The 19,710-nt window shown below is 40.5% G+C and overlaps 1 protein-coding gene across 7 annotated transcripts in view; it reads right to left on the bottom strand.

The window, feature by feature from the left end:
• The window catches only part of LOC119653199 (nesprin-1), a 205,957-nt gene that overhangs the window by 64,594 nt on the left and 121,653 nt on the right, over positions 1-19,710 (bottom strand). For 5 of the 7 annotated variants that reach the window (XM_038057765.1, XM_038057766.1, XM_038057762.1 and 2 more), the window contains 3 exons: positions 10,313-11,282; positions 9,987-10,199; positions 9,598-9,858 (listed from right to left, as the gene is read on the bottom strand). In XM_038057765.1, the coding sequence (XP_037913693.1) occupies positions 9,598-9,858; positions 9,987-10,199; positions 10,313-11,282 (1,444 nt within the window). Of the gene's footprint in view, positions 1-5,220; positions 5,666-9,597; positions 9,859-9,986; positions 10,200-10,312; positions 11,283-19,710 lie in introns of those variants that run through there. The other 2 variants (XM_038057767.1, XM_038057768.1) reach the window with 1 other exon arrangement.

The following is a 19,710-nucleotide window of genomic DNA, read 5'->3' as shown; positions in this document are numbered from 1 at the left end:
TGGACTGTTTTTGATTCTGAGTCACGAGCACCAGTCATTATGGTGGATTCTGAGTGGGTGACCGTTTCCTCTGGTTGATTTTGCTCCGTTACTGTTTGATATTCTAGTAGAGTAGGTGATGCCGCTGAGATTACTTTGTAGTTTATAATTTGTTCGGGGACGGTTTTTACAGTTGTAATAATCGTACGCTTATGACTAGTCGAAGATTCAGACTTTTCAGTGGGAATAGTAGTTTTTGTGATGTGCACCTTTGAAGTGTCTACAGTTTCGTCAGGGAGGTCAGTTGACTGAATTGTATCCCGATCGATATTGACGCTATCTACGATTTGAGTTGGCTGTTCAACGACGGACGTTACACTTGTAACTGTATCACAAATAGTTTTATCAAGTTGACTAGTTTCCGGTTGTGATACTGCTATCACTCCTTTCGGTGTCGGGAGGTTGACTTCTATCACTTCCGTGATGGTCTTCGTCTCAGTTGGTTCCGATATCTCCTTAATTGGACTTTTATTCACAGTTGACTTAATAAATGGAGCTTCCACCACCACTTGCTTCTCGATTGCAGGGCTCTGACTCTCCTTGAGAGGAACTTCTGCAACAGTAGGGGTCTCCACGACTGCTCCTTTTTCAATCACAACACTATCCTTGGAGGGGACTTTCATAGCAACGTCAACTGGCAATTCTACCGTAATTTCTTTTCCAATTACAGGACTTTCAATAGGCTTGGAAGGAGTATCAATAACGGGGGGTTCAACAACAATTTGCCGTTCAACCACTTTTGTAACAGTTTGGGTTACGATTGGTTCTGATTTCTTTGAAGTTTTCTTCACCGTGGTTGATTTGACAAATGGAGTTTCCACAATCACTTGTTTTTCAATCACAGGACTTTGACTATCTTTAGAGGGGATTTTACCAGCAGTTGGAACCTCCACGGTTACTTGCTTTTCGATCACAAGATTCTTATCATCCTTGATAGGAATCGTCACAGTTACGTCAACTGGAGCTCCAACTGTCAGTTGTTTTTCAACTTCAGGGGTTATTTTGTCCTCAGAGGTAGTTTCCGGAGCATGAGTGACAGGCATTTCCGTCACAACTTTTTCAGGTGGTTGAGGTACAGTTTCTACTTTTTCAACAATCGTAGTTGTAGCCACTTTACCCACTGGAGCGGACGGACGTTCTGTCGTAAATGATTCTCCTTCGATGAACATTTTTGTTTGCTCGGCTAAAGAAGGTTTGGGCTTTTGGTCTCTCATTTCGACAGTTTGAACGAATGGTTCTACTTCCGGGGAAACTTGTTCTACTTCCGATGACTTTGTTTCTTGCTCGGTACGGCCGGATTCAGTTGTTTTTATTGTTTTCACCGTTGTTGTAACCACTCTAGTTTTTACAACCTTCGTTTTTTCGATGGTATTATCCTTCTGAACTTCAACGATAGGTTTTTCCACAGTTTCAGTTGTAGTTACAGTTTCCACAATTGGGATTTCTTTACGTTTGCTTTTTGGTTCCTTGGATTCTTCCGGAAGTTTTTCAACTGCTGGAGTTTCCTTTAGGGGTTCACTAGATTGGGTTACTACAATCTCAGATGTGACGGTTTTCGTTTCAGTAGGAACTTGTTCTCTGGGCTTAAGTACAAACTTTTCAACTGAAGGTACGTCAGTTTTGGGTGCCTTTTCAACTATTTTAATCGTAGATATTGGCTCTTTCACAACTACTTCTTCAACTTCAGGACTTGTTTCATCCTTGGGTGCAGTCTCTACAGTATCAGTAACCGGAGCTTGCACCACAACTTTCTTCTCAACCACTTCTGTAACGGTCTTTGTTTTACTTGGTTTTGATTTCTTTGAGCTCTTATCCACGGTGGTTGATTTGACAAATGGGACTTCCACCACCACTTGTTTCTCGATCACATGACTCTCTTCATCCTTAGAAGGATTTTTCGCAGTATTATCGGTTGTGATTTCGACAGTTACTTCTTTTTCAACTACAGGAGTTTTGCTTTCCTCAGTAGGAGCTCCGGGAGCATCAACAACTGGGACCTCCATTACAACTTCCTTCTCAACGACAGGACTTCTTTCCTTCTTGGAAGGTTTCTTCTCACTGTCTTCATCTTCCTTCGTATGCCTTGGCACTACACGTTTAACACAGATGGGTTCATCAACCACTTCTTTGACTTCACTGGCAGGTTTTGGATGATGCAATTTTTGTATTTCCACCTCCTTTTGGTATTGTTCCTTCATGAATTCCTCGAGCGGTTCCAATTCCTCAGGGGAAAGTTCCCTGGATATGAAAGCTTTTGTGGTAGTAGTGATATCATCGATTGGTTGTTTTTTGATTACGATCTTTTTCATGATCGGCTCTTCGACGGGAACTTGTTCAGGAGTAGGCTCCATGTGGATTTTCTTTTGTTGGATTTTTTCAGGAAGTATGGCTTCCGCGAATAATTTCATTAGTTCGTCTTCCTTTTGTGATGGTTGTGGATGTGATGTAATTGGAGTAGGTCTTCTGATTGGTGCCGATAAATCTGGCTCATCTACTTTGTGATGTATTTCTTCAATTTGAATGTTTGCCTCTTCGGCAGGTATAGGTCGTGATTTGTCAGGTTTTTCCGGTTCATTCATTTCTGCTACAGTCTCTTTGCTTCTGTCGGGCTTTTTACGTGGCTGCTTTTTGGGTTTTTTGTTTTTGTGCTTATCTTGACTTGTTTTCTCGTCTGGACGATCATCCTCCTTAGGTGATTTGGGTTGATCTTGAGTGGTTATGTCCTTGCTTGGTTCTCCTTGTTTGGAAACCCTATGTACGGTTGTGACTTCGACGGTGGTAGTCACTTTGGGAGTAAGTTTTTCCTGCTCCTTCTTAGGGATGTCTTGTATCTTCACTTCAGTTCTTGAATCCTCGATTGGTTTAATCTCAGTTGTCCTTTTTGTATCGCTAACTACGACAGTTTGCGTGTCCTTTGTCGGGACTTCGCGTTCTAAATCATCATTTTCAGTATGTTTCACTTTACGCTGTTTCCTCTTATTGTTAGTTTTCTTTTCCAAAATTGGTTCAGCGACTGTTGTAACATTTTCTCCTAAAATGTTTACATCTTCTGTATCCTTGTTAGTATCAGACTTTTCATGTTTTCTCAACTTATTATTGTCGTCGGTTTTCTTCACTACGAAACCTGTCGTTTTTGACATTTTCGTAACAGTTTCTTCGATAACCTTAGTTTCAGGCCCAAGGTGCTTAAGCTTAGACTTTTTCGCTCGTCCCGCTTTCCTGTCTTCACTTCTACTGACTAATCCTGAGTCATGAGAAGAAGACTGTCGCGGTCTTTGAGTAAAAATGTCATCGTTTGTAGCCGTTGGGGCTGATTTGCTGGATTGGAAACCTCTAGCTCTTTGCCTTGTATCCAATTTTGTTTCTCGATGTTGGGGTTGTGCTTCATAGGGTTTTTCGCTATAATCGCCCGAATATGAGGGCATGTTATCACTGGATGGCTGGAAAGGTATATTTCCAATTTTTCCCTGAAATAGCACATCTGCATAAGTGGTGAAACCACGTTGTTGTGTTGGTTGTGTTTGTCTTATCTCTTCGATATGCTCTTCCACTTTTTGTTGTGGTGCTGGAGCGGGTGGCTCAATAACAGCTGGTGGAGTGGGTTCTGTTGGATAGTTTATTATATCCTTTTCGACAGTAATTTGTCTTTCTTGGGGGATTACAGTGGGCTCTTGGACGGGGTTCATTTCGCGATAGAATTCTTGTTCGTTGAACTGGCCAAAGGTGATGTCTGCGATGCCTAGATCAGGTATTTGAGGTTGGGGCTGGGGTTGTTGCTGTGGTTGCAGCAATAAATGTTCATTTGCCAATGTCACTCTGACATTCGTTTCACGTGGTTGCTCATATATTTCGTGTTGGGAATATTGTAAGGGCAGATAGCTACGATTATAGTCGACCGCATGGCTTTGTTCGTGCACGGGTTGGTGTTGGATTTCTCTTGACAGTGCTATCATTTCGTGCCTGGTCTCCTGGGCTGGCATGAATTCAGTGATTGTATGCTGGCCGATCGTCGTCGGTATTTGCGTTTCCAACTGAGTTACCTCAGGTTCTCTATGATCAATGGGATAAGTAGTCGTGCTATAGCTGAGGTGGACGTTGCTAGTAGGGGGTATCACTTCAGATTGAATATTGTGTTGCCATTCATATGATGGATGCGTGTATTGTTGTTCCGTTTGGATATTCATCTGAGGCTGAAGGTTTATCATCTCAGTGTGCTGAGTAGTCGTGGCATAATGCGTCTGCATATCCGGCTGGGGCATAGCGAATTGTTGCTGCACAGGGACATGTGTTTGGAACGCGTGATGCTCCTGACCGAACAACATTTCAGCGTACGTAGTTGAACCCGGCACCCAGAGGGGGCTTCGAGATCGTGTTCGATTAGATTCAGCTACCTGTAACCGTGCCATACCACGTCCACGTTGGGAATCATCTGAAGGATGTTGCTGATATTGATGTGTAGTTTTCTTTGTCTTTCTAGACTGGCGCCCTTCGCTGGGATGTTGTGGTTTCACATGCGGTCGACCGCGGCCCTGGACATGACTTGGCTGATTAGAGCCCTGATCATCATGCTCGTGGTATACCCTAGAAGATTCGGTTTTAACTATCTGCTTTCTATGCACAGTGTTTTCCGTGGGTGCTGTTTGCGAATTCACATTGACAAATGTCTGAGTAACCGTTGAGCCTAGCGGATATTCGCCGGATATATAGGTAGTTGTCACCACAGTTCGAGGGACTTCATTTGGATTGGCTTCTGTAAAGACAGTTTCAAATTGTTTATTTTGAGAAATTACGTTTTCCGTCTGGTTGTGTTCAATCGGCATTGACTGCACTGGTACTACGTAATTTTGTTGTTCGTCACGGTAGATCGTGCGTGATTCAGATGGAGGATTAGTCAATTCAGCTGACACATGCGTGGGTCCAGCGTATGTTGTCACTACTGCGGGTGTTACATCTTCACCAACAACAGGACTAGCTCGACCTGATAATACTTCGGCGTATGTTAAGCTATGTTGCGATGGTTGTAAATTAATTGTTGGCATAGATGCTGTTGATGTAATTGAGTACGCATCCAGGTTGAAAATTAATGTCGCCAGCATATTATATTTTTGTTCCAAGTGTTCGAGTGACGCTTGTAGAGCCTATCATAAATGAGGATTGGCCATATGTATAAAACGAGTTCGATTTTTGTTTTTTGAGAAGAAATTTATTTTAAGAATTTATTTTTGGTTTTTGTTTTTTTTTTCTATAACTTTGTAGGCATATAAATACAATATAACTTCCTACACATTCTCATTTCATGCCTAAAGGTAAAAAAAGATGCAAAATTTTGAGGAATTGCCTAGCCAGAAAATAGTCTATCATTTGAAATAATGCTTTGTAAGGGTATAGAGAGCAGAAGAGCCCCTTTCAGTACAATACTACATTCATAATTAGCTTAATATCAGTTCATCATATCTAAACCTATTTATTTCAACATTCCAGAGCTATTCTAAGATTTATCTTTCAGATAAAAATATCACTAAATTTCCAAAGATTCATCTGGAACTCCGCGGCTTATGAGAAGCTTAATTCGTTCATTACGAGCTGAAATTTTTGTCTGTAAGGACTTGATACGTTCTCGACAGGACTAATATATGATTCCCGTGAAAGTAGGCATATGTATGAAAATAATTAGACCCGTAAGCACCCAAATACCAGAGAAGAAGGCAATTGCGAATTGATACACAGTAAATGTTACGTAACATGCAGTGCACAAAATTTTGTTAGTAAATATTAGGGTTCGGTCAATGTAAAAATACGACAAATATCGAATGTGTTAAAAGAGAATCGTTTAATATCCAAATCAATACCAAAGAATGTGTGATAAAATGATATGTGATGATATTTGTGTACGTGATGTTGTGGATAATATAAGTAACGTGATGTAATTTAGTTTTCGATTTGTGATGTTCAAATCGATTGAAATTTTTCAAAATAGTGCAGCAGCGCATGGTTTTACATTCAGTGAACAGAAATGTAAAGGAAAATAGAAAAAAAAAGAAAAATATGCATGTAAATAACGTGTTGTAAATAGAGATAATATTAAGATGAAAATATGATAAAACTACTTTTGAAACTTAAATCTAAATTAGAGAATCTACGCGTGATAACCTTACAACCCAACTAGTAACCCTCCACCAGAATTTCAATGAAAATGGATAGAATAGCAGATACTCTTAGGATAGATATATATATATATATGCCTTTTCAGCGTGCATGATTTCGTATAATTTATTAATAATTATGATGGGAATAATTTGTGTTTTAACTTGGATAAATGATAAAATATTTGTGCTAATTCTAATGTGATGTCAGGAACTCAAAATAATGACTGGGCGAGCCAACAATGTTTCTTTGTTTTTATTGCTAATCTAAAAATAGTTTACCCTAGTATTCAGTAGTATTTAGAGAAATTTAAATATAAATTAGCCTGATTTATATAACCAAAAAAAAATATAAACAAATTCAAATCACAATCACTTTCTCATGTTTATGGGAAAATGCACGTCACGAACAGAATTGTAATGAACCCCAAATAGATGTGAATGGTTTGTTTACAAAACAGTAAACAATTATCTATATGTTATGCATTATGACATGATTATATTTATAATTTGCGTTTTTAGAGAACAAAAGACAAACAAGAAAATAATGCACTAAAATGATATTGGGTGTTGGAATATTTGATTTTTTTCCGTTGTTTTCTTTAAAAAAAAACTGTGATGACTTAGTTTAAATACGCCGCGCTTCATGAACACTGTTGTCGCATAAATGTATTATTCCTAGGCCACAATTCAGATAGTTAAATCTGTTATCACACTGTGATGTGAGGATGTGTGGATGCATTTAGTACTTTATCCATGCCGAACCCTACTGCTGCCCTTATGTCATTCAAACATCCAGAAAAAGCCCCAGAAAAACTTTGTGTTCATTGAAAAATTGTGAAAAAAGCTGACAATTTCACTGATATATTCTCAAGTTTATACCGATTGTGAAGTACAGCTTATCACACTTCATGGATCATGTTTTCGTCTGAATGTATTGTCCCTAAGCCAGTTATCACACTGTGATGTACAGATGTGTGGATGTATTTAGTACTTTACCCATACCGAACCCTACTGTCTGTCATTCAAACATCCAGAAAAAGCCCCATCAGGCCCGTACCGCTTGTGATGCACAGCTGATCGAGCTTCATGGACCCTGTTGTCGCGTGAATTTATCACGTGTACGCCACACTTCAAAAATATTTCAATTAGTCATCACACTGTGATGTGCGGACATGTAGATACATTTAGTACTTTATCTGTACCGAATTATACCTGCTACAATTATCATTGAAACATTCCGAAAAAAAAACCCAAAAAACTTCATGTATTCATTGAAAAATTGTCAAAAAGGGATACCTTCCGATCAAGTCCACGCCGTTTGTGAGGTACAGCTGATTGCATTTTTCGGTTTGTCTTATTCATGGCCAAGATCGGAGCAAAATTGTCTGCTTTGACTTTGTTTTTCGTTGTGGTGCGTGGAAAAAGTTGAGTTATAATTAGCTCCTGAAGTACGTTATTTGCGTAATATTAAAAAAAAATTAACCAGGAATGGAAGAGAATTGAAACTCAACACCGTCTGCGTTGCAAGTAGTAGTTTTTGTCCTTTTCAAATACCGTTGGATGTCTATCTAATTCAACACACGACACTGAAGGGGGCAACAATTTATTCCCGAAATATAGGTTTTTGCGGAATAAAAACTACTACTAGTGACAAAGATGGTGTTACGTTTTAATTCGTCAACTTTTTAGCTAGAAGCACTGTCAACACACATGTACTACCAGGAATCGAAATTATGCTCCCAGGACAGTTCCCGATCTTCTAAAATATTTCTTCAAATTTCAACTATTTAAATCATCATTTCTTTTCACAAGTGTATTTATTTTTACTGCACATATTGGTATTTCGCAACCGGGCATCTGGTCAGCATTGAAGACGAGGACAAATGGCTCCCGAAGTATCGGTGCATGCAATAAAAAACACACTAGCGAATGGTGACGATTACTGCAGTCGAAACTTGCTAGCCAGTGCCACGAGCAGAGTGAAGACAACTTTCTTTCTCAGTTACAATTTTTCGTTGATATAATATTACACAAATAGTGTATTTCGGGAACTATCTTCAGAAGAAAACTCCCCCCCCCCCCCCCCCCCCCCCCAGTTGCCAGTTGCTCTTTCAGTGATTGTTACAAGCTGATTTTAACAACCACTGACGAAGGGGGCAATTATCTCCCAAAATGTCGATATTTGCAAGAAACGTATATCAGGTCTGTTCTTAATTTCCCTAAGACAGCTGCTCGCTTCCTCAGTGCTTGTTACAAGCTGATTGTAACAAGAACTGAGCTTCCTTTCCTCAGTGCTTGTTACATGCTATTTGTAACAGGCACAAAGGAAGGGAGAAACTGGCTCCCGAAATATCAATATTTGCAATAAATTTATTGGTTTGTCCCTAATTTCCCTTAGCCAGTTGCTCTCTACTCCAGTGCTGGTTACAAGCTCCCCAATTTCCGTAAGTCAGTTGCTCCATTCCTTAGTTCTTCTTACAGGCTGATCGTAACAGGCACAAACCGAGGGACTAACTGTCTTCCGAGGTATCGATATTTGCAATAAATACACCGAGTTTGCCCCTAATTTTCCTAAGTCACTTGCTCCCTTCCTCAGTGCTTTTTACAAACTGATCGTAACAAGCATTGAAGAAGAGAGCAACTGGCTCCCGAAATATTGATTGAGTAGGCTTAGAGCAATTATGGTGTTTAAAAAAGAACGGGAACATTCGGAAGCTTTTTGTCGTTCTCGACTAAAGAATATATTTACCGTATTTCGGGAACCATCTCCCTTCTCCAGTTCAAAATCCTCTGAGGGGTTCGCTATAAGTCACGTTCGTTTTTATGCATAAAAATCAAACAAAATATTCCAACGCCCAATATTACTTTTAGCTAGATGATTGAAGTGCAAGACAATCTACTCAATTCAACTAAATTTCTAGTTTTTTTTCGTATTTTTTTCCTCAAAAATTTGTTCGGACATCAAATGGGACTCACAAAATCTGTGTCACAAAACATGAATTTAGCTTACTTGGAGGGAAATTCCAACATAAACTCTAAATAAAACATCAGACACTAACACTTCAGGGGTTGATAACTCAACACGAGAGTCTTCTTCTCGAAGTGAAACCTATTTCCGAAGCAAAATATCCCTAGAAATTGTCATTTGTATCTATTGCTCCTATATCCATCTATCAATTATCTGAAACCTGAATTTCCTGCCACTACTACTCATATCAGTGCCATTCAACCGAAAATTTCACTTAAATCTCCATTGGTTTGGTTTACTTGCCTACAATCTCAAAATATCTACGCTATGTTCTCTCATTTCAAAAAAAAAAAGAAAAGAATCTAGTGCAACTGAACTAATTCAACTAAAATATATTAAATTGTATCTTCTACTCAATTTGAATAAATAAAAAAATCCACTCACCTGTTGTTCAGCCATTGCCTTCTCACGATCATGTGGCAAATATGTTGGTGCCATTACGGCTCTCAACTGTTGTTCCTCCTCAATTATCTTATGCCTTAAAGATTGCATTTGTTGTTGATAAACATCAATTTGTTGAAGAACACTTTCTAAATTTTGAACTTTAATTTTAATATAAGCGCTCAGTTCGTCTAGTATTCTTAGGACGTCGTCAACGTTTTGGCTTAGACGTGCATCACCACCGATTCCAGAACGGAAATGTACCTGTGAATTTAGATTGAAGATAGGAAAAAAAAAGATGTTGTTTGGTTAGAGGGGATTGAAGAGAGTTCGGCGAGTGTCAGGTTCAAGGTTGTATTTTTTAAGTAGGAGCCCGGGGGATGAATACTTACTTCCAATTTCTCAATAGATAGTGAGAGTTTTGTCTTCTGTGCGTTGATGTCGGATAGTAATTTTTCACAGTATCCTAGTTGATCTCTTAGGGGTTTTCTCTTTTGTTGTAGGGAATCTAATAGTGTTTTGGTCTTGTCGACCCAAACTCGAATATCTTTGATTTTCTTCTCACATTGATCCCATTCTTCAGTCGTTTCTTGCAACAAGGCATGCTGGAATTGGCAATGGAACAAAAAGAAAAAAACAAAGATATTATCCCGGATATGCAGTGAAAGATGTGACCGTCCAATATGTTATGACGAGTAGAGAAAAAAGCTCCACCTACCCTTTGTAATAACACAGCCTCCACAGACACCTTTGCTTCTTCAGCCTGTTGCAATTTAACCTTAAGACTATCCGCCGCAGTCACTTGAATAATACGATCTAAATCCTTATCCATTTCGCTCAGATGCTTGACAATGGGTTTGATACTCTTAACGGCATGCGAGTAACTATCGAATTTCTCGCGACATTCAGGCAGGGTTGACAGTGTAAGAGGTTCATTTAGGAAGTTCTTCTTCTCTGCCACCCATGTCATCACAATTTGATATAAATTCAAGAAACGTGTCCATGCATCCAAACTATCATCAGCCAATTGTTTCCTTTCATCCAACCACGTTCGCACCTGACTCAATTGTTGTGTTAGTTGGTCCAAGGTGTTTTCCACCAGTTCCTTTTCATTTAGGCTACGACTATTTTCAATTATCACTCTGCCATTGGCCTTTGCACTTTCCAATTTTTCATAGGCGTTTTCTATTTCCTGGCTAAGTTCGCCTAGAATTTCTCGGAGTTTGATTGGTTCTAGGGTTCTGTCATTTATTTTAACCTCGGTTTTTTGTATCCATGTGCGAATTTCATCGACAGCGGTCAGATATTCCGTACGCACCGTCCTGGCCCGTTTTATTTCATTCTCCTTATCATCCATGGCTCCTTGTAAGCGTTCGGCTAATAGTTCTAACGCTACTAATTCTTGAGATATATCGGACGGAACGATGTTCTGTTCCTTGGTATATGTTTTTTGTGTTGTCTCTATGAAATTCTTGCTTTCACGTATATTTTCGGCTGCTTTATTTTTAAAATCAGATAATTTTTTCTCAATAGGTTTAAGGTCCTCGTCGTAAACATTGATCTCGTTCAGATCCTCTAGTAGAGCGTTAAATGTATCCTGCAGTGTCGATATCCTCTTGAAGATCGCTTCAATATATTCCAAATCCTTTAGTGTTTTGCTCTCTTTTTCCTTCAATAAATCGTTTAGTCTGGAAATAGAATAAATTAAACGAAATCACTTGAGTATAATATCTAAAATCGTACTCTCCTTAGCGAGATACAATATTGCGAATACACACAATTGAAATCTTGTGCAAAATGAAAAATTCCAATACGTATCCGAATGCGAGCGCCTTTTCAATCAAAATAGAACTCGGTAAAAATAGCCCCGCTCAGATCATCGACTAAATTTGTGGGGAACATGTGACAATTGAAAAACACGCAGATTCCGTTCTGTGTAAGTCAAGCATGTGCTTTATTTTTTTTTATTCAAAAAATTCTTATAAATCAAGAAAGGAAACTAGTTTTCAATGGCACGCTTTCCATCTATCTTGGCAAAAACAAGATGAGTTACGTGAAAATATTCAGAAAAATCAACACCGAGCCCTAGTTTTCGTTTACAGAAGAACCATATCCGCGTGTATATCTACACGAAAACATTTAAAAAAAAAGATATATTTTTAACAGACCTTGACACAAATGACCAACATATAATATTTCTATAAATTTACGAAAGGAGATCGCGTTAAACTTTGGAATGCTTTCCAATAAGAAAAAAAAGATTCACTTTTCTTTTATCACTTGTATCGCTCTGTGAATTATAATAAGTTCGTGATACGACTCTTTAATCACTTTATATACAAATATCCTTTATATTTTAATTTTTTAGCTTTCCAGCCATCCAGCTTTGCTAGCTTACTCGCTACAGTTTGGTTTCAATCTAATAACTGAGCCGCTGCCGAGCGCTTCTCAGATATTTTCTCATGGCGTTTTTTTTTTCTTTTTTTTTGCATGTTGATAAACGCAGCAGCGAGTGTTTGATTTAAAAATAGCACTAATTCGCTTCACCATACTCTATGATTCAGTTCTTGAAACACCAGCTTCTGAGGAGTTTCGCGAATGTGACTAGGGGTATTGTACAAGCAGTGATGACTCGCTTGAAAAAAATTAATCTTTATAATCTTTTTATTAGTAAAATCATGGATTCTCGTATTGTTCTCTCCTAAAATTTATAATCTGGAGAGATCTGGAAAGATAACATATATAATTTCGTCCAATGGTCCACAAGATAAAAATCCAAAAATAATAAGATTGAAAAGACCATAAAAACCGAGAAAATTCATGAAACACCCTGGTACCAAGCAAAGCTGACACCCCTGGCAATCGGAAGTTAAACCAGCTAACTAGAAGCTGATTATGGGCGAATATACTCAGCCGATTGAATTTATAGCAACCAGTTCTGAAACCTCTCTATCTTTCAACCATCGACATTGATTTGCATAAAACCGGCCACCGATTACGTCAAAACAACCAAATGTTTATCTATTCCTCATTTATATGGAAAACTATTTCCTCCAACACCATTGAAATCCTCCAAACATATTATAAATTGCCATGAATAACTCGGAACAACTACCAGAATCTAAATATTGTCTCAGAGATATGCAAAACCGCCCGCTACCCAGTACATGTCACCTACAGAGTTTCGCTCTCGAAATTTAGATTGTATCTGAAGCTGATGTGCACAGAATGAAATCATAGATTTCTTGACTCATCTAGAACAACATTCAGTATTTACACAGAAAGGGAAAGAGTGGGATCTGAACGATCTTTCTCAGCAAGATCTCAAGATATTGTCGCTTCAGGCTCTCAATAGTGAGCTCTGAGCAAAGCTTCCGGACTGAAATTGCTCGGTTAGCAATCTATAGTTTTCCATTCAATGTCGTCATCTTGAAAAGTTGTTATTTGCTAGTAAAAATGATGTAATTGTTGATATTTTTAGATTGGGTGTAGTAAGTTCCATTGCTCTAATCGAATTGCCTCAATTCATTCGTGCGTCGGCCTGTCACGCAGGGGGATATCTACTATATTTCTCTTGTTCAAAAGATTGTCTATCTTCGAGGGAAGTAAGCAACTTGTTAAGTAGATTGGATTAGGAAGTATTGGACATATGCCAGCAAAGGTGTATTTTCACTACAAAGAGTTTGAGGAGGCAGACCCTCTTTACGTGGGAGGGAGAGGCACATGCATACTTTAGAATCCAATACTCAAGGCTGTTCAGAATAGTGTCAAAAAACACAATTTTGCACGATCATATTTCGAAATTGAGTTAATTTTGCCACTTGGAACAAGACACGTTGGAGATCCACGCCTGGGAGCTGAATAGCTCGGGGAGTGTCGTATATAATTTTGGGTTTGCATGCACGCGAAAACGCTAATCATAAAATGTTTTGGCGTCTCTCTGCTTCTACATCATTTCCTCATTCTTTGATATTTTAAAATGAAATAATTTTGCGCTGGGAATTCCATCTGGAGCTGTTAGAATAATTTTGTCAACAATGGTAGCATTTGTATCAAACTTTCCAGTTTTATCGGAAATGTATCTGATGTCCTATGCCTCCGAAAACAAGTCGGAAATCGGGAGTACGAAACCTCATTTATAAAAGGTTTTGTTGATTTTTTATGACAGAATATTTAGGTACATCGTGGTTCTATCTATACATAGTTCGTATTGTGTATAGACTGTATATATCTGATATCTATTTCCACATGATAAAGAAAATTTTATATTCTAAAGAGTAGTACTTTGATGCAAAAGATCCAACTATTGCCTATTATAACTTCAGTAATAATAGTAGGATTTCTACCAAGTTTTTCAGTTTGTTGCTTCCTAATAAAGCCTATATGACTTCAATTTTATGGACCACTGTATTTTTTTCAGATTTTTCGGTTGGATGGTTTCTGAGAATACGTCTATGAAGTGGTTGACCCCTTTTGGGCCCCCGCACCCGTTCCATTTGTAACCATTGTCATAACTAATACCCCATTTAAGTTCAATGTGCAGCAATATAATTTACTGTATGCGTGCACATAGTTCCAAAGCTTCTACCAAATTTTACGTCAAAATGTGCTAATCGTTTTTGAAAAAAGTGCATGTGACAGACAGACCGACAGTCACACTGGACCTCCTGTGAGGAGTGGCCAGATCTTCCATCAAGTGCGACCCCGGTTGGCGAATTGGAGCATATCTATTGATGTGTAAATCTGTGTTCTTGTACTTTTCTTTTCTGACTGTACATGGGCTAGTGTTTGTTCATCTCTGCTGCGTGGACAAAATGGTTATGGGAAGGATATCCAGAAAATAAAACCAGCATGGAAGAAGAGAAAAGAAGGGAATTTACGGTACAGGGGCTCGAAACCCCAGTACCAGCCGCTTTTGGGAGTGAGCAAGCGGGCTCTCAGACGTCAATATCCCTCGATATCAGTGCTTCGGCGGTGGATAACTTGGCCACCGTGGCATCTAATGCTACAAGCGATTTAGAGTTGGAGAAAGAGGTGTTCAAGCGAAGCAAGAGCTTGGTAAGGCAAAACATGGTGGGTTGAAAGGAGATCACTGCCCAATTAAGGCGATTTCGACACCCACCGCATTTTTCCAAGAGGGGCGATCACTCCGCGCTCAAGAAATTTACAGGAGAAGCTCATCGATCCTTCGATCTCCACCAATGCCAAAGACGGCAAAATATTAAACGCAAGGAAGCAGGGAAATTCATCGAGGACAAGCACAACGTGGACCAAGCTTGTGCTCCAAGTGCAAGTGTCAGCAATCGAAGGAAAACCTGAGGAGAACCAAAATGGTGGATGGACGAAGGTAGTTAATAAAAAATAATCTTGCTCTACTCGAGCACACGATATGGACCCTCATAAGGCGGTTGCAGCGGCTTCTGAACGGCATCCGTCCTGACCAGGACGTGCGTACATTTATTGAGCTCTTTGGGTGCGCTGGCTACTGTGGATGCGTGACGGGTGGATGGTGTCGGTTTGATACTTTTTAAGTTTTCTCTCAGCAAACGCAGCAATCCTGAGTCTGTGTGACTTGATCTTCTGTCAAAGACCGGGTCAGTCAGGAACCTCAGGCACTCTCCGTACACCAGCTCCGCGGGGCTGGCAGCAAACCCTTCCTCCTGCCCAAATGCCTCATTTCACGAAGCAATTGGCTGGGGGTTCGATCGCGCAACGTTAAGTCTGCCAGCAAGTGATCCAGTTTTGCTGACTCACTTACTGACAGGCTTTTGATCAATTCGCTCTTGAGTTTAATATACAACGCATCTTTGACTATGTCGGAGACGAAGACGATGGTCTCCTCATTTAAGCCCACCATTGCGTAGTTAAACCGGGTTGCGTCTGCCGTGATTCCCGACATTTGAAATTGTGTCTTCAAGTAGACGAACCATAGCCAGTGCTGTTACTTGCGGGTCTGATGGGCTTGACGTGTCTTTCTGGTCCGTAGACATTTTTCAAAAACTCACTACGCGATAAGTCGCGGACGTGGGCTTCAAAGATTTCAAGTAAAAATACTTCCTATGCATGAAGACCATTAAACGTTTACCGAAGCCCAGTTACACGGTTTCATGCATTTGGTGGTTTCGGCATTAAATCTCCAGTAATACCAGCCTATACTTATGGACGAAGACTTCCGCATCTGGGCTGTGAATGCGATCGAGAATGAGAGCGTCGACGTTTACCTCCGAACGAATTCTCGGGTTAGGACTGCTGTTTGACCAACTCCTTTCGCAGCTTTGCAAGCTGACTTGCTGATTGCTGAAATAGCTGCGTTAAACTGGTTTTCGCTGCTGAAGGCGCGATACTTGACGGGGGTGTGGCGTAGACCTTATCAGCTATGTCGGCTGCAGTTCATAGTGGCTGACCATCCATCGTCACAGATGGCAAGCGTCTTAACTATAGACTTCTCATTAGCGACTCCGGAAGTGTAGTACCGCCGAGATACGGCAGGCGGCGGAGGAACTGGGAGGGTTTCAGGTCACCCATATATATATTTTCTCCTCCTGGCTGGCATACAACCACTTTACTAATTGCTTGCGTAAGCGGTTAAATGAGCTGGATGTCACGGACTCCGCAATTATGTTGCGAATTTCGGTGACATATCGCGGTGGCAGCACCGCTATGACTTGCAAATATTGCTGTTGTGGATCTTTTATGTTATACCTCACAAAGCTTTCTTCCACGATTTTAAACCAAATCTTAGGTTCGTGGAGGTTGAAGTCGGGAAAACTTGGTACCCAGTTTACCGCGGTCGGAGACATACTCTTGTCTGCAGGTGTGTTGCGTGTTCTCGGTATTCTCATTGTCACTCCTTTAACGTTTACTTTGAACTCGGCAATTTTCCTTTTATAAATTCGGGGTCACCACTTTGGTAATGCATTTCATTTGTCAGACTATTCATTTTAGTATGATACTGACTTTCAAAGTCTTACAATGAACAAAATTTGCACAAAAGTAAAAACTTTGACCTATTATAAGTTTGTTCGTAATAGTGCGATTCCCACCAAAGTTGGCAGTATCATGCTCTATAGTATAGCTTATATACCTGCAAAAGTTAATAATTCTAGGGTAAACATAAGGAGCGTTCTCAGTCAATTTCTAAGAAATATACTTATAATAAATATGGTAAGCTACTATTATTAACATTATTTGAATCGGTATTGGTATGGAGAGCGTCTAGATATCATGTGCATGGACCACCATATTGTTTTTCAGATAATTGTGTTCGGTAGTTTCTGAGAACGGGCCGTTAAAGTAACTGATCCTTTTCGGACCCCACACTTCTCCCCTTTGCAACTAATACCGGATTTGTAAAGTACTAATCAAGCCCTTTCATTTGATACCCCACGTAATTATACTCGGTGAAAAAAATTTGACACCTCCCTTTTACATATATTACCTTGAACTCAACGTGGAACTATGTTACTCCCTGCGTGCAATGAAATTCACAGGTCCCACCTTTCTACCAAATTTTGTATCAATAGGATTAACCGTTTCTCATATATAAGGTGTGACAAAAAGACAGACATACACACGAACGGACAGAGAGTAAACCGATTTTAGTAAGGTTTTGTCTTACACAAAACGGTATCGGTACCACTCATATATACAGGGCTGTTGTGTATTCTCCCGGTCTCGGCTTGGGCCTGCGAGTGGGGTAGCAGAGAGACAAATGCAAGGGGCCGCAGTCTTTCAGAAAGGGGGGTCTGCCTCAATCGTAGACCTAACTTTTGTCAGCCCTGCACTGGCACGTGGTATCTCCTGATGCGTCAGCAAGGACTACACCCACAGCGATCACCAGGCAATCTTCTTTGGACTATGCGTGGAGTCACCGGGCAGAAGACCATCATGCCCGAAACCGTGAAAGATGTCAGATTGGTCCACTAAAGCTCTGGATGAGCAGACCTTCATAGAAGTGTGGTTAGACCAACCGGATAAAGCAGGCGCCTCTACGGAAAGAGCTGTCCATGTGGCCCAATGCATCGGGTCTGGATGACGTGCCGAATAGGGCCCTTAAACTTGTCGTGAAATTCACGCCAGGGAGGCCTCTCAGATCGGCAGTATGGGTTAAATAAAGCCAGATCAACCATTGATGCCACCAAAATGGTTACTGGCTTGGCCGAAGATGCAATCCACGGAAAGGGTAGTACTAGCAAATATTGTGTGGTGGGGATGTGAGAAATGCTGTCAATTCGGTCAATTGGGACCTAATACGGTAATTTCTGGCGAAGATTGGTATTCCCGCTTATCTTGCAGCTATTGTCAACAGCTATTTACAAAAACGGAGGCGAATGACGGACCCCAGGAGTATGTTGTCTCTGCGGGTGTTCCACAGGGCTCCGTACGGGGCCCACTGCTGGGGAACATCATGTACAACAATGTACTTAATGTTCCTCTTCCGGAGGAAGCCACAGTGGTGGGCTACGTCGACGATATAGCGCTGGTTGTGGTCGCAAAGTACCTCGAAGGTGCTGAGTTATACTCGTGCGAAACGATCAGTGCTGATAAGGGTTGGCTAGAGAGTTCTGGTCTGACACTTACGGAGGAAAAAATGGAAACGGTCCTCATCATTAAGCGCGTAAAAGAAACTTTTCCCGTATTCAAATTGGAAATCATATCTTCACTTCTAAGCCTGCCATCAAATGCTTGGGAGTGATGATAGACGGGAACCTTAGCTATAAGCAACACGTGCAGTATGTTTATGACAAAGCATCCACTACAAGTGTGGCCGTGACAAGGATGATGCCGAACGTGAGAGGGCCACGGCATGCTTCCAGGTTGCTTATAGCTAGGGTATTGAATTCAATCCTGCTCTATGCACCTTCAGTTTGGAGAAAGGCATTGCAGGTTACATTTAACGCTAACAAACTGAGTTCAGTCTACAGAAGAGCAGTCCTAAGGGTGTGCTCGGCATTCAAGACTGTCTCAGAGGATGCAGCATTCCTTATCTCTGCCCATTGACATCTTGGCATATGAGATGACGAATATATATAATGCGAAGTCTATCTCTCCTTTATCGAAGATGAAGAACGCCGAAAAGGAGAGATCTCTAAATAGATGGCAAGAACTTTGGGAATGCTCGGGAAAGGGTCGGTGGACAAACAGGCTCATCCCTTCCATCAAGGAGTGGTTGGAGAGACGGCACGGTGAGATTAATTATAATCTTACTCAGTTTCTCACGGGGCATGGAGGATATCGCCAGTACCTGTTCAGGTTTAAACTAGATACCGCACCCGATTGTCCAAACTGCAATGGAGTCCCAGAGGACCCAGAGCATGTATTCCTCCACTGTCCAAGGTTTGTGGAGGAAAGGAAGAACCTAGAAGAGACTCCAGGCAAGGTGCTCGTACCAGAGAATCTTATACGAAGAATGTTAGCGTGTCAGGAAGACTGGAATGCAATCAACTCGGGGGTCATATCTATCCAGAGCAAACTGCGAAAGGCAGAGAAACTAGAAAAGCGTGGTTTCGTACGCCGCGTAGAGACGAAAGGGGACCAAGCTAAAATGAGCTGACTCCGCCCCGTGATGTAATATCGTATGGCGGTACCACGGGGCTTGGGGGAGTCGGGGAGGTTTTAGTGGGTAAGAATCCCATATGCTGGCGTATCCAGATCAGTGTCGTTTGAAGATTTCCAGCTCCTCAAAAAGAAAAGACAGTAAACCGATTTTAGTAAGGTTTTATCTTACACAAAACGGTATTGGTACCACTCTTATATACAGGGCTTTTGTGTATTCTCTCGGTCTTAGCTATACGAGATTGGTTAATTTCAGTAACGACACTTAGTCAGTTTCTGTCATAAATGGGGAAATATTCAAACCTATTTAATCAAAGGGATCATGTTTCTTCGGAAAACTTAGTAACTTTACTGAGGACGATGGAGATATCTAGGATTTCAAAGCTCTTTGTTTTGTTTTAATTAATTTCTGATATTATTACCAATTCAGCGACTGCCAGCCAAATGACTCAATCGTCGGAATGAAACTAGAAATAAAGTTCCAATGACTCAAGTGTAAAATTTCAATAATTCCATGGGGCTGAAATCGCATACTGCGGTTGTCTCATGACCATGAATCGA

Source organism: Hermetia illucens, chromosome 3 (assembly GCF_905115235.1).
Source record: "Hermetia illucens chromosome 3, iHerIll2.2.curated.20191125, whole genome shotgun sequence".
NCBI classification, from domain to species: domain Eukaryota; kingdom Metazoa; phylum Arthropoda; class Insecta; order Diptera; family Stratiomyidae; genus Hermetia; species Hermetia illucens.
Note: the sequence above shows the minus strand (reverse complement) of the source record. Positions and strands in the feature narration are given on the sequence as shown.